A 13,510-nucleotide genomic window follows, 5' to 3' on the forward strand; every position below is an offset into this window, starting at 1 on the left:
CTTGAAGACTCTTCTAGCAGCAGCTAAGTGTAGGAAGTGACATCCTGGGATGTCTTCCCCTAAGAAGCTCAACAGCCCCATCCTAAGAGTAGGTGAGAGGAGGGAGGAGGGCTACACTCTCTACATTCCTAACTCACCACTGCAGTCTGCTGCTTCAGTCTTTGCTGACTCAGAGACCTCACTTAGAACAGAACTGGCCTGGTGGTGCATATCTATGATCCCAGTACCCAGGGGCTAAGGCAGGAGGGTCATGAGTTCTAAGACATTCTGCTATATAGTGAGACCCTACCTCAAAAAAAAAAAAAAAAAAAAAAAACCAAAGCAGGACAAAACAGAAAAGAGGAATGAGCCTGTAGGGAGACACAATGATTCCATCAAGCTGCAAGAGAAACCACCACCCCACTGCTTTGGGTTCCTTAATGTTACTTTTGGGCTCACGAGGCAAAGGGGTGACTACATTGGTCAGAGTGACTATAAGAGAAGTTGCTGCTACTACCTAAAGGGCACAAAGAAATCACATCTGAAATAAAGGGGATAATTTTGGAACTTCTTAGTATGTACTAAGTACATACAAAAAATATATGTGTAAAGAAAACTATAGAAAACTACAGCAGGATAATTTAGGGAGACTGCTAATGGTCCAGATGTTTCAGGACTGAAGCCCTAAGCCCTGTGATACAGCTGAGGTACTTGAGTGACTAACAATGGAAAGTGTATTTATAAATACCATGAGACATGGCCAGCCATAGGGATGTCTGAGGTAATTACTAGCACTTTTCCCTTATACTTTGGTATGGATGTCTATATATTAGTATTTTCTTTCTCTTAACATCTTACATTAGAAGTACTAATAGGTAACTCTATACAACAGTACTTATGCATGATTACAAGCAAAGGACTTGGAATCTACTTGTTGACAAAGAGTTAATGTGTTTTCAGCTATAAGCAAAAGAGTTGTATCATGCTAGAGACATGTATGATTTGTTATGGCCTCACATGGAAATCAGAATGGTTTAAAGAAATGTGTGTGAGCAGCATGTTGACAAGGACAAGCTGCGATGGTCAACTATAACAGCAGTAAGGTTACAATTCCCTCATTATTGAAGTACTGACCTGGCTGTTGCTGTCTGTCAAGTGTTTTACAGATGTGATTAAATCCATTATCTGCTGAATTTGAGTTGGGGAAATTATAAGAGATCCAAACAGACAGAACCATGTGCTTCTAGCCTGCCCTTCCTGGTCAAGCCAATCTTAATACAGATCTCCTATAGCTTCTGCTTTACTGGTTGGATCCTAAATGATATAACGGTTGGTACAACAGTGCCTTTTCATTCATACCCTCTGACACAGTGTAGGAATGCAGTAAGGACAAATGCTCTGTCTACATCATACATTAGTTTCTCATTTAACTCATTTTCTTTCTTTTAAGTTCCATTTATTCATGAGGTCATAGAGACATAAACTTATTATAGTTTTCAAACATATAAAAGCTTTCACATCTACAAATGGCCTCAAACCTTAGCCACCCTAGTGTCCACAAAATACTTTTAAGAATTTTATAATCATAAAATAATCCCTTGCCAATTTTATAGCCTGTACTATGTCAGTGTTTTAAAATGTTAAATTAAGTTAAACCCCCGTTTCAGTCAACATGGACTCAAATGATCTGCAAAAACATTTAGGATTTAAACGAAGATTATAGTTCAAACAAAACATTCTAAAAGTACAGTTTACCTTAAAACCTTCAATAAAGACCATATTTTATACATGCTATCTACATTTCATAATATTAAACTTTACTTACTTAACACCGTATCTGTCTCTAAACATAATATGGTCCCTAAATGTGCGGTTCACGTCAAGGTCTATTTGTCTGATATCAGGTGAACAACCCCGTGCTCTGTGTTTTAATTTCTGAAGAAGAAAAAGGGGGAGAAGAAAACACATTTTTATGAAAATACTTGTTGGAAGTCTATGTTAAATAGCAAAATGATTCTCATTTAAAAAAAAAAAAAACAACTTATGTATGTATCAGCAGAGGGTAGGGCTAGGAAAATCATTCCCATGGTTTAAAGAAGATCTGGGCAATATAAAAAGATACAAAAAGAAAACCTTCCATCCCTCTATGCCCCCATCTACTCTGCTCATGGCCCTTTTCCTCCCTTCCTTTCTCTTCTATGGTATCAACAGTGATATTTAGGTCAGGGAATGTTTGGAGTTTGTAGGACTAAGATGACTGAGTGGCTCACTCTACAAGGAATTCTCTTTCTCTCTTGCTCAATTTTTCTTCTTTTCTTGGAATGAGTGGCTGCTTCTTGATTTGCTTCACTTTCTATATCCTTGTAGAAAAGAAATTCAAATTCAACACCAACTCTGAAACATGGTGTAGAATTCTCTAAACATCCTAGCAAACACTGACCAGTTTCTTTGCTTTGCATCTTGGCCTGGAACTTGTAGCTGGCCTGGAACTCACTACATAGACAAAGCTGACCTTGAACTCAACAGAGATCTATCTGCCTGCTACTGCCTTCCAAGCACTGGGATTAAAGACATGCACTACAAAGCCATGTCTAGAGGTCAACTTCTTAAACTTTGTCCCAAAGCAGCCAGCCATGTTTCCACTTGTGTGGTTTGTCCTTGGGCTACTGCCTCTGGTCTTGGAGCTTCCTTCACCATCTACTGACACTTCCTTAGCTTTGAGCCCACATTTCCAATTCCCGGCTCTTGGTTTACAGACTACATCCTGCAACTCTGTGAATGGGCACCATAAAAGGTAAAGGTTTGGAAACCTTGAATATATGGTGACTTACTCTTCAAAGACTGTGGAAGCTGCTCAAGAATTCTAAATCAAAAGTACTTCTGCTCAAAAGGCACTGCCTTACCATTTCCTGGCTTCTTGGGCTGCCACTGGAATCCATACTCTTTACGTATCTGTTTGGAAGTTGCCCATTTCTTCCTTGCTTTGGATCTATTTTCAACCACAGACTTAGGCACTTTCACATCTCTCATGTCTACAAAACTGTCTTTAATAATTCCCTGTCAATTTCCTCTTCCTCCCCTGCCATGATCCCATCTTCTTTCTGGAGCTTGGTTATTACAATGTGAGATCTCCTAAGAATCAGCTCATTTTCTTTCTTCTCTATTAGTGCTCATATCTATGCCTTTAAATTTTATTTTTCTGAAAATTTTCAATTATTTTCAATTAAGTTTTTCATTTCTATTTTTTGTATTCTTAAGGTCTTTTGTTGTTACAGAATGCTTCTTTTTATAGCTTCCTATACTTGTTTTATGGATGCAATATCGATTTCATTTCTCTGAAGATATTAACAACAATCTTTCAGGTTTTCTTCTTAGTCTACGGTCTGTTTCTTACAAGTGTATTTTTCCACTTCTTTTGTCTCCAATTTAAGTCCCTTTCCTCAAATGACTACTAATATCTTGTCATCTGTTTTTGCTTGAAAGTAAGGCATTAAACAAAGCTGTGTACCCAGTCGGGGCTTCACAACAGTGGGCAGTGATGTCCCTCTAGAGTGGGGTGTAACAGGGTAGTTGCAGGGCAGCCACTAGAACCCTAGGTCTTTGGGTTTATGTTCTTGCACTGGTCACATATCCGAGAATTTCTTCCCAGCTCCTGTTGGGACCACAGGCACCTGATTGCTGGTGTTCTTAGGGAAATGCTAACTGTCCAAAATTTGGGGTATTATATTGCCCTGCACAGCTAGGATAGCTGCTGCTTCACCTTCTCCCAGTAGGAGACTTCTAGGTCTAGGTCTGCGCTGGAGGAGACTTGGGACTCGCTCCAACTGCTTCTCCCACAGACTTTCAACCACTTCAGTGTTCAGCTTCACCTTTACTTCCAGAGGCACCTGTGGGTGGCAATTACCAAGTCCTCTGGAGAGTTAAGATAAAAGTCATGTGACCTCTTCAGTTTCCCACTACCAGCACAGGACTCAGCTTCCTCAGAGATGCTTTGTTTACTCTGCCTGTCTGCACTCTATGGTCCAAAGTGTGGCAGACAGTACTTCTTCCATTTTCTTATTCCTTACAGGGTTGCCTTTTTAAAGACTCTGCTATTCGCAGAAATGTTATTCATGTTTTCAAGGGTTTACAAGCTAATGAAAAAGAAGCATTGAAACAAACCCAACACCATCCTCCCCCATAGAGGTGAGCAGACTCTACAGCTACCTGAGACTGAGTGATCTATAGTCCAAAGTATCACAGTGATCCATAGAGGAATGTTTTCATTACCAGAAAGAGATCTAATGAGACTATAAGCCAAGGCAGTGGCAGAGAGCAAATAGTGAGGTGAAAGGTCAGCAGTGTCCCTGTGGGGTTCCTCCCACTCCCCCAACCCCTGAGCCAGGCCATGCTGTGAAGGTTTTGTAACCATGGTGGATGGACCTTCTGCTATTTTAAGGTATGCTGCTAAATTCAAGAAAGACACAAACGTGATATACTTAAATGAAAACAAGAAACACTGGCTCAGAGCCAGAGCTAACTGACTGGATTTTAAAATCTGTTTCTTCTTTGCTCAACCTGGGTGAGAAGTTACCAACCCTTACTCTTACTTAGGCTCAGGTTCCTGGTCTGTTAAATGAAATGATGATGTTACAGAAAACAGTAGTAAAACCTGCCTGGTGCTCTAATGGCAAGAATTAAGTAAAATAATCCCTGTAGAGTACTCAGATAATGTCCACAAATTATCCTAACAAGGTCAACACTCCTCAAGGTGAAGTACAGAAGATGTTTCTAGAATACAGTCATATGATGTTTCAAACTAAAACCAGCCAGATCCCAGCTGGAGAGAGGGAATCAAAAAGGGCATTCCAAAGTACTTTGAAAACCCAACCCTCTATTTCTTCCCCTTCACACCTTCCAGTCCATGGAGACTTACTTCATAATTTCAACTCAGGCTTTTGTTTTGTTGTGTAAATGCCATGTACTATCCAGAATGTAAGTATCTCTTTACAGACTTGTGTCCTTTCTGAAGCGACAGTTCTCCCCAAAGCACCCGTTTGTCTTTGTGTGCTGTGTAACACCAAGCAGAACTCTGCTCTAAGAAGGGACACAGAGGTCCTCAGGTGAAGCTAAGGCTTGAATGTGTATAACATGGCAGGCTCCATCTGAAAACACCTTGGTAGATAAAGCGAGGAAGAGCCAGTTCATAAAGCTGAGCAGACAGAAACATATGCCACTTTTGTAGAGGGACAAGGAAAGAGTGGTCAGGAAAAGAAGACATTATTAAATGATGTCATGAGGGGAATTAAATGATCATTGTAATGTTTGAAGATATCAAACTGAATTTTGAACCCGGGAGCTCTAACACTCATTTGTTTTTTGTTATTGGGTTACTAAGCCACTCTCTTATTAATGAGTCACGGGATGACTTTATATAGGAAAACACACACACACACACACACACACACACACACACACACACACACACACACACACACACACACACACGGTTGAAGAATGTCCCTCAAAGTTCATCCAGGACCAGTACATGTGGCCTTATTTGGAAACAGAGACTCTGAAGACACCATTAAGCTCAGATGACACTGTGTGCATTACAATGACACTGAAATCCAATGCCTGGCAACCTTTTCAGGGAAGAGACACACAGACACATGTGACACATGACATGGGATACAGAAGAGCTAAGGCGTTGTAAGACAAGGACACCAACTGGCTGGGTTGAAATTGATTTTTCTTTCTTTTTTTTTTCCCATGTGTTCTGTTGTGATTCATTCTATTTAAATACATTTACTGTGTATTTTTACTTTAAAATGTAGTACTTTAAAACCTATGAATCTAAGAATCTTAAATATAAAGTTCTTATTCTTTTCAAAGGTTAACATAAACTTAGGTTTAGAAACAGTATGGCTGAATGATAGATAGAGGAGGTATATTTAATCATTATGCAATTTAAGGAAAAAATCCATCACTCAGTCAAGTTTAACTTTTTAATTCATACATAATAAAATGAAGACAGCAAATTATCTTGTGAACAAATTTCCCCTCAGCCTTACTGAACATCATATGCGGGAAGGTGTTTGATAGGATTGCCTTCCCTGTAAACTCTAAACATGATGTAGATCTTCTCATTAGTAGTAAATATGCCTCAGCACTAATGGACCACTGTACTGTCAGAGTCTAATGATACTGGCTGAGACAGAGCACTTGATCTAAATCTGAGTAGACTGGCACTAACAAAACAAAACAAAACAGTACGCAGTGACAATAGAATATCACATCATCTTAAAAACAAAAAAAATTGTTTTGCATTTTAACTTCAAAGGCAATAGTTAGTTTAGCTACTCACACTATAAAGGTCTCTTGTTTCTTCTTTCATTTTAGGGATCTCAAGAAGAAGAGCCCAGACTTCACCTCGGAGCTGGAGTGGAATTCCTTTGTAAATTCGTCTATGAAACTGATTAAAAGAGAAGGAAACCAAAGAGGATTACAAACTAACAAAAGCTTAGATAGTCCCTTCCACTGACCCACTGTCAGTTTTTATTCAGTTTTTTGTCAGTTTTTATTCAGACATACATGACCATTAATTATAAACTTTAATTAGTCAATATGATTAGGTTCTGTTACTTCTATTTTTCAAAGATCCTAAAAGGGAAACATAATCACAGAAAGAAAATATATAAACTACCAAAAGAAAATAGGAAAAACAGCAGTGCCAAGAACACTTGGTAATCGGTATGCTTGACTATTACAGAAGGGTCCCTTAGAGTTGTGTGAGCAGAGCCAATGCTCTTAGGTAAACTGTGAACATCTTTCTTACACACTTCCTTATTATACGCTAGCCTTTTAGCAAATAATAGAAGGTGATCCAAATAGGAGAAAGTAGCCTTGTATCAAAAGCACCCTTGTGAGTACAGAAAGCACTGTCTAACCTGTTTCCTAACACTATCTCTCTGTAGAATACATGCAGCTCTGTCTCAGACCTTAGATAGCTCAGCTGCCCGCTTCACCCTTTGTCCCTTTTCTTAAATGGCACTAAACCTATCTGATCATACAAAACAGTTGGCAAATCTCCATCACAGAAAGACAAAGACCCCCCTCCTTACTTCTTCCCCAGCTGTGCAGGGAATCAAGTTCAGGGCCTTGCACATGGTAGGCAAGTGCTCTCAACTACTAAGCTACTTCCCCAGGCCACAATTTGCTTTTCAAAAAAAATTAGACATCTAAGTAATCATTATCAACTTAGGTTCTTGAAAGATGCATTGCAATCACCCTAAGGATCTTAAGACTCAACAGACTTCCCTATGCCATAATTATGTATTTCAAATTCATTCCAAGTAATATACAAATCCATTAAGGTCATTACAATATGATACATAATAACACTTTGAAATTTAAAAATTAATGTCTAGACACAAAAAATGATTGATAAATTATGGCAAGAGCTCTTAAGGAAGGTTTGGGATTTTACTTATTTTTTTAGATTTTACAACACTTGCATATACATAATGATGTATAGAGGAGATGAAACCCAAGTCTAAGCATTAAACTCTTTTGTTTTATCCACAATTTATAAACATAGCTGGAAGGTGTATGTGTGTGTGTGTGCACACATGCATGTAACTTTTTTGTTGGAGGGTGCATGGGTACATGTGTGCAAATACACATGTTATGCATGTGCACACACAGACCAAATGATAACATAGGTACTGCTTACCTTCATCTCTTGCAATGGCCTCTACTGATTGAGTACTTGCCAAGGGATTCACCTATCTATCTGTACCTCCCGCAACTGTGGCTGTGTGTGGGCATGTGCTACCATACCCAGCACCTTAAGGGAATTTTATTCAGTATCTTCAGGGTTTTGACTGTGATGTCACATAAGACCAAGTGTGGAACTGTCTACTTGTAATATCATGTAAGTGCAACAAAGTTTTGGATTGTAGAGCACATGAAGAGCTCAAGCTATATTTATCTATATTTTAACTTTATATCTAAGGGTGAAAAAAATCATGGTTAAATTTAGAGAAAAAAAAGTAGAAAAACTCCAGGAAGAAATAAAAATTAAATGGTCACCAGGCCACCCCAGAGCTAAATGTTAACATGAATGAAAAAGAAATACTGACATGTTGTCACTATACTCATCCACAATACCAACTAACCCTACCTCTCACTAAGCATTTACTACATATAGAAAATTATTTATGCCGTAACTGCACATGGGAAGTAAATCATAAAGAACATCAATACTTGTCTAATGACAAGCCTACAAAGTTACCAATTATTTAAGAGAAGAAGGATCCAGTAAATAAAGAGGTCGAAGCATAAATCAGGAGGACGAGAGTTCAGATGTTCCGCCCCTATGTAAAAGCCCAGTGCAGCAATGTGTGCCTATAATCCCAGCGATGGAGAAGCAGAAAGGAGAACCCCTAGGGTTGTTGGCTAACCACTCTAGCTAAACTTTAGGCAGGGGTGGTGAGCCTGGAACAAAAATAAGGCGAGGGCTGGGGCTGTAGCTCAGTGGTGGAGTGCCTGCCTAAGTTAAATTCCTAGTATGAGTAGAACAAATGACAGCAACAACAACAACAACAAAAATGAAAACCCTTGACTTGAGGCTACCTTGACAATGGAAAGGTGGCTCTGTGGGAAAGAGGACTTTATTTTTTTATTATTTTTTAATTTAATTTATTATTTTACATGTCGATCCCAGTTCCCTCTCCCTCCCTCCTTTTTACCCTCTCTGCCCTCTCACATGCACCCTAACCACCCTCCCCTCCCATCTCCCACCCCAATTCCATATGTAGGGGAATGCATCCAGTTGGGGTCATGTAGATCTGACAGGTCATGCGAAGTAGGGACTAGGGCTTCTCTCCTGTCTCTAGGTTAAGGCAGTCATCCCTCCATGGGGGATGTGTTCGCAAAGTCCTTTTGTGCACCAGGGATACATCCTGGTTCCATTGTCTGAGGTCCCTTAGACTGCTCAGTCCTTCTGGCTGAGACCCATAATTCAGGGGGGCCTGAGTCAGTCCCATGCTGGCTTCCCAGCTATCAGTCTGGGGGCTCATTAGCTCCTCCTTGGGGAAAGAGGACTTTATATGCAAACATGAGGACCAAGGTTCAAATCTCTAGCACCCATGTAAAAAATTCTGGACATGGTTGTGTATACCTACAATGCCAGCATTGTGGTAAGGGTATGGTAACAGGCCAGCTGTTATGGTAACAGGAAGCTCACTGTTAGGCAGCCTAGCTGAAATGGTAAATTCCAGGTTCAGTGAGAGATCATGCTTAAAAGAATAAGAGAGAGGTAGAGCAAAACACCAGAGTCCTGATGTGAGCCCCCAGCACATACATGCACATACTCATGTACAACATCCCCATTACATACATGCACAAAGGTGGAGGAGACAGAGGAAGATACCTGGTGTCAACCTCTGCCCTTTCCCACAAGCATACTCACACATGTGTGTAAGCATACATACATAAATAAATATTATGGGTTTTACATTTCAAAGGTCATCCTTCCATGACCACACACACTGTTTTGTCAGCTAGTTATTGAAATATATGGAAAAGTGACAGAAAAATGTTCTAAGATTCAAGAGTAGATAACATTAAAACACAACATATCTGAACTTAAAAGGAATATAAAAGTGATTGTCTCTGGCATCCAACCAAGTATGCAAACTAAACATATAACAGAAAAATAATAAAGATGTTCTGAAAATAAGAATTTTTAATTACACTTATTGATTTTCACATACACTTTTGCCCTCCAGACTCACAGTTCTATATCTCTAGATTTAATCACAAGTCAAAATTACTCAGGAAAAAGCTGTTTTACAAATGCCTCAAATTGCTTTCTTGCCAGTGCTGTCTAGTAAATATTCACACCACATGTACACTTGGCCTGGAGAGGAAAGAAGCTGGGCACCGGTTACTCACAAACACCACACCTTTTGATATGAAAGACTAGAATGTCTGGGGACTCTGGAACCACAAGGGTCCTGGAATAACCCCTCAGATGCTGAGGGGTGACCATGCTTGACCACTTTATGACTGACTTGCTATGGCTGCACGTTTCCTTTCATCTTATCAATTATCATTGAAGTTTTAGAAATTTTGTAAAACATTAGGTTCATAAAAGTACAGTTTACTGACCAGCCCACAGTGCAGTTTCCATCTGTTGATCAGCATAGCTTTACTATCTATTTCTATGACAACCCTGTGATGCCTGTGATGTAAGCATACATCTCACACCTTCAAGGAAACAAACAAAGCCCCATCCCAGGAGGCAGGCTGCCACTGTGCGAACACAGTCAACACCACCCTCACAGAAGCTTTCATGAAAGCTCAGCTCTAAAACTCCAAATATTCTTCGCTAGAGCCATGTTTGTATTTCAAGACACTGAGTCCTCTGCATTATTACTATGTAAGCAGGGACTCTGAAAACATTCCTCCCTCCCTTTGGAAGACACAAAAATACAAGGTTACCTTTTTACATCAGTGTAATTTAAAACAAGGTAAGAATTGAAGGTGGTAATTCTTTTAGAAGGTACACTCTGTTTCACATCAAATTGGACCACATATATCATCAAATGATTCTACACTATAGTTAGGGGAGAGTGCTTTAAAATTATACATCAAAGAAATAGTTCTGCTAAAACCCCTCTTAATGGGAGCTGCATTAGCTGGAGTTGCTGTCACAGTAATAGCCTCACAGAAGTACTCATTTATACAGAGACTTCCTTACTTCCAACAGATACATGTATACCAGAGAAGAATAAAGCCATATAATTCTACAGATACTTTATTAGACTGAATGTGAAACCAAAGTATAGGTGCAATGCTTCGAAATTCATCCTGTCATCATCGCTTGAGCAATCTTTCCACCAAGGAAAAGGAGCTGTCAGCTGCAAGCTGATGTGAGGGTGCTGTGCTATTAAACAAGAGCACAGAGATGCACCTAATTTCCCACTTTGAAGTGATTCCTTTTAAAGATATCTTGAGTTCTAAACCCAGTGCTAAAACAAAGACTCAACAACATAAAACAAACTCACTTCAGTATAAAATAAAATAGTAAGAATTTAACTTTAAAATAAAGTTATTAGCTCTGTGAGATACCCCATAAACAAGAGATCTCCACAGTGAATAAGTTTCCTATAATGGCACGTCACAGTCCACATTAACAACTGTAGAGTCCTATAATACAGAAACCTTACCTAACCCTGAAACAGCCTCTCCTGGGCTAACAAGCAGCACTTCCTATGCTGTACTAAGGTAGCTTAATTAATCCTTGTAACAGCTCTAAAAGCGGGCCCCTTGTCCAGGTAACCTTGCTGGAACAGAAAATGGTTAAATATCTTCCCCAAGATCATACAGTTTATAAATGTCAAGCTGGAGTTTAAACCAAAATTATTATGTCTAGCTTTATCTTAACCTGTAGCTGTTTCTACCTCAGACCTATTAAAACCCAGGGAACTGATGCTCAATATTCTTGTTATGTTGACATACAAATTTTTATTTATACGTGTGTGTGTGTATACATATACATACACATATACATATACATACACATACATACATTCATGAAAAGTATAAAGAAATACAAGCCAGTGAGATGGCTCAGCAGGTAAAGATGCTGTAGCCAAGCTTGAAAAAAAAAAAAAAACTACAAAATCCAGAGCCCACACATGGCAGAAGAAAACTGACTTCAGAAAGTTGTCCTCTGACCTCCAAAACACACACACACACACACACACACACACACACACACACACACACACACACACACACGTAGTTTAAAAAATTTAAAGAGTATGGAAATAGAAGGGGAAAGACTGTAAATTAGTTTAGCTGTGTTTGCTATAGGGTGTCCTCCCCTTTAAAAACTGTGCACAAGTAGCTAGCATTTACTGGGTGCAGTCTGTAGGCCAGGCTGATGCTAGTTTTCCTGTGTTAGCCCATCAGACCCCCATCCTTTTTTAAAATGAGCACTATTACACTGCAGAGGAACTGCAGTGAGCTATCAGGGGTTTGCAAGCACCAGACCAAAACCATTTTCAAAATATGAACACAATGTCTCTTTCCATTTTCACTAAGACCTTTGTACTGATGGGAGAAAGTGGTGGTAATAAAGGTACTATCACTAGGCACAAACCAAAACAACAACATATAATCTGAAATACCGGAAGGTCAGTTTCATGTAAGACTGTTCCAGATACAGCACAGAAAGTACCAAATGAGGTCCCTTAGACTGCTCAGTCCTTCTGAGACCCATTTCCAAGTCAGTCCCATGCTGGATTCCCAGCTATTAGTTGTGTGTGTGTGTGGGGGGGGGGGGGCGGGGGGTTAGCTCTTCCTTGTTCAGGTCAGCTGTCTCCATGTGTTTCTGCAACCTGGTTTTGTTCTTTCTTTCTGCATCTGGATTCTAGTTCAACTCAGTGTTTAGTTAAGTGGAACCAGGATATATTCCTGGTATACAAAAGGACCTTGCGGACACATCCCCCATGGAGGGATACTCCCTTATCCTAAAGACAGGAGAGAAGTCCTAGTCCCTACTTCAAATGACCTGACAGATTTACATGACCCCACCTGGATGGCACAGCCCTACATGTGGAAAGGGGGGTCAGGGTGCATGTGAGCAGGGAGAGGGTAAGAGGGAGGAAGGGAAGGAGGGAGGGAGAGGGAACTGGGACCGACACGTAAAATAAAATAATAAAAAAATAAATAAAAATAAATAAATAAAAAAGAAAGAAAGTACCAACTGAATTAACTCTTAAATTCTGGGCACAGGTTGCAGTGGTATGCTGACTGATGAACCTGGAAGTCCTTCTGGAGCTTGTACCACTCAGATATGATGGTTACCTCAGAAAAAGTACTTCTGAAGATGTTTGAATGACAATTTGCACCACAGAATGCCATCATACTTGAAAGAACAGCTAACTTACCAAAGTTCTATGGCTGTTTGGATTCTGGGCCATATTTGGCAGGCATTTTCTCACAACAAATATACTGAGGCTCAGACTTGGAGGGAAACCGTTGGTACTGTGCTGTACTGATGACATTCGGTCTTTCAAGCAAAACTTTGAAAACCATGTTATAGTACTCCTATGGCAGTCTGAGGACTACTTTATTTATATGGGTTTTGGGGATCAAACTGTAGTCATCAGGCCTGCACAAGCTTCTTTATTTGCTGAGCTATCTCAGCAGCCAAGGACTGGGAGTGATCTTAAGGGACTTGAGTTTAAAACAGCACAAACTCAAGGCAGAGCAGTGTGAGGATTTCTAGAAGCTATTGGGAAGGACATTGCTCCTGTTTCCAGAAAAGTCTTCAGAGGCCATCTCCTTCTTTTCCTGAGCAATGTGATATGGACATGAAGCCTGGAACTACAGGAATGATTCTGACCCCAAAGGGAAGCTAGAGTGGAGGCGGAAAAAACTGAGGCACAGCAACCGAGCAGTTAAACCCAATTACACTTGACGTCTGGACATCCAGCACAGCTCTGACTGCTGGAACCACTCTGACCTGAGGATT

At 39.9% G+C, this 13,510-nt stretch overlaps 1 protein-coding gene across 2 annotated transcripts in view; it reads right to left on the reverse strand.

The window, feature by feature from the left end:
* Nucleotides 1-13,510, reverse strand: part of Usp6nl (USP6 N-terminal like) — a 129,314-nt gene that overhangs the window by 25,794 nt on the left and 90,010 nt on the right. For both annotated transcript variants that reach the window (XM_051194843.1, XM_051194842.1), the window contains exons 7-8: nt 6,326-6,433; nt 1,805-1,914 (exon numbers count right to left, since the gene is read on the reverse strand). In XM_051194843.1, coding sequence (XP_051050800.1) covers nt 1,805-1,914; nt 6,326-6,433 — 218 coding nt within the window. The remainder of the gene's footprint in view (nt 1-1,804; nt 1,915-6,325; nt 6,434-13,510) is intronic.

Source organism: Phodopus roborovskii, unplaced genomic scaffold (genome assembly GCF_943737965.1).
Source record: "Phodopus roborovskii unplaced genomic scaffold, PHOROB, whole genome shotgun sequence".
NCBI lineage: Eukaryota > Metazoa > Chordata > Mammalia > Rodentia > Cricetidae > Phodopus > Phodopus roborovskii.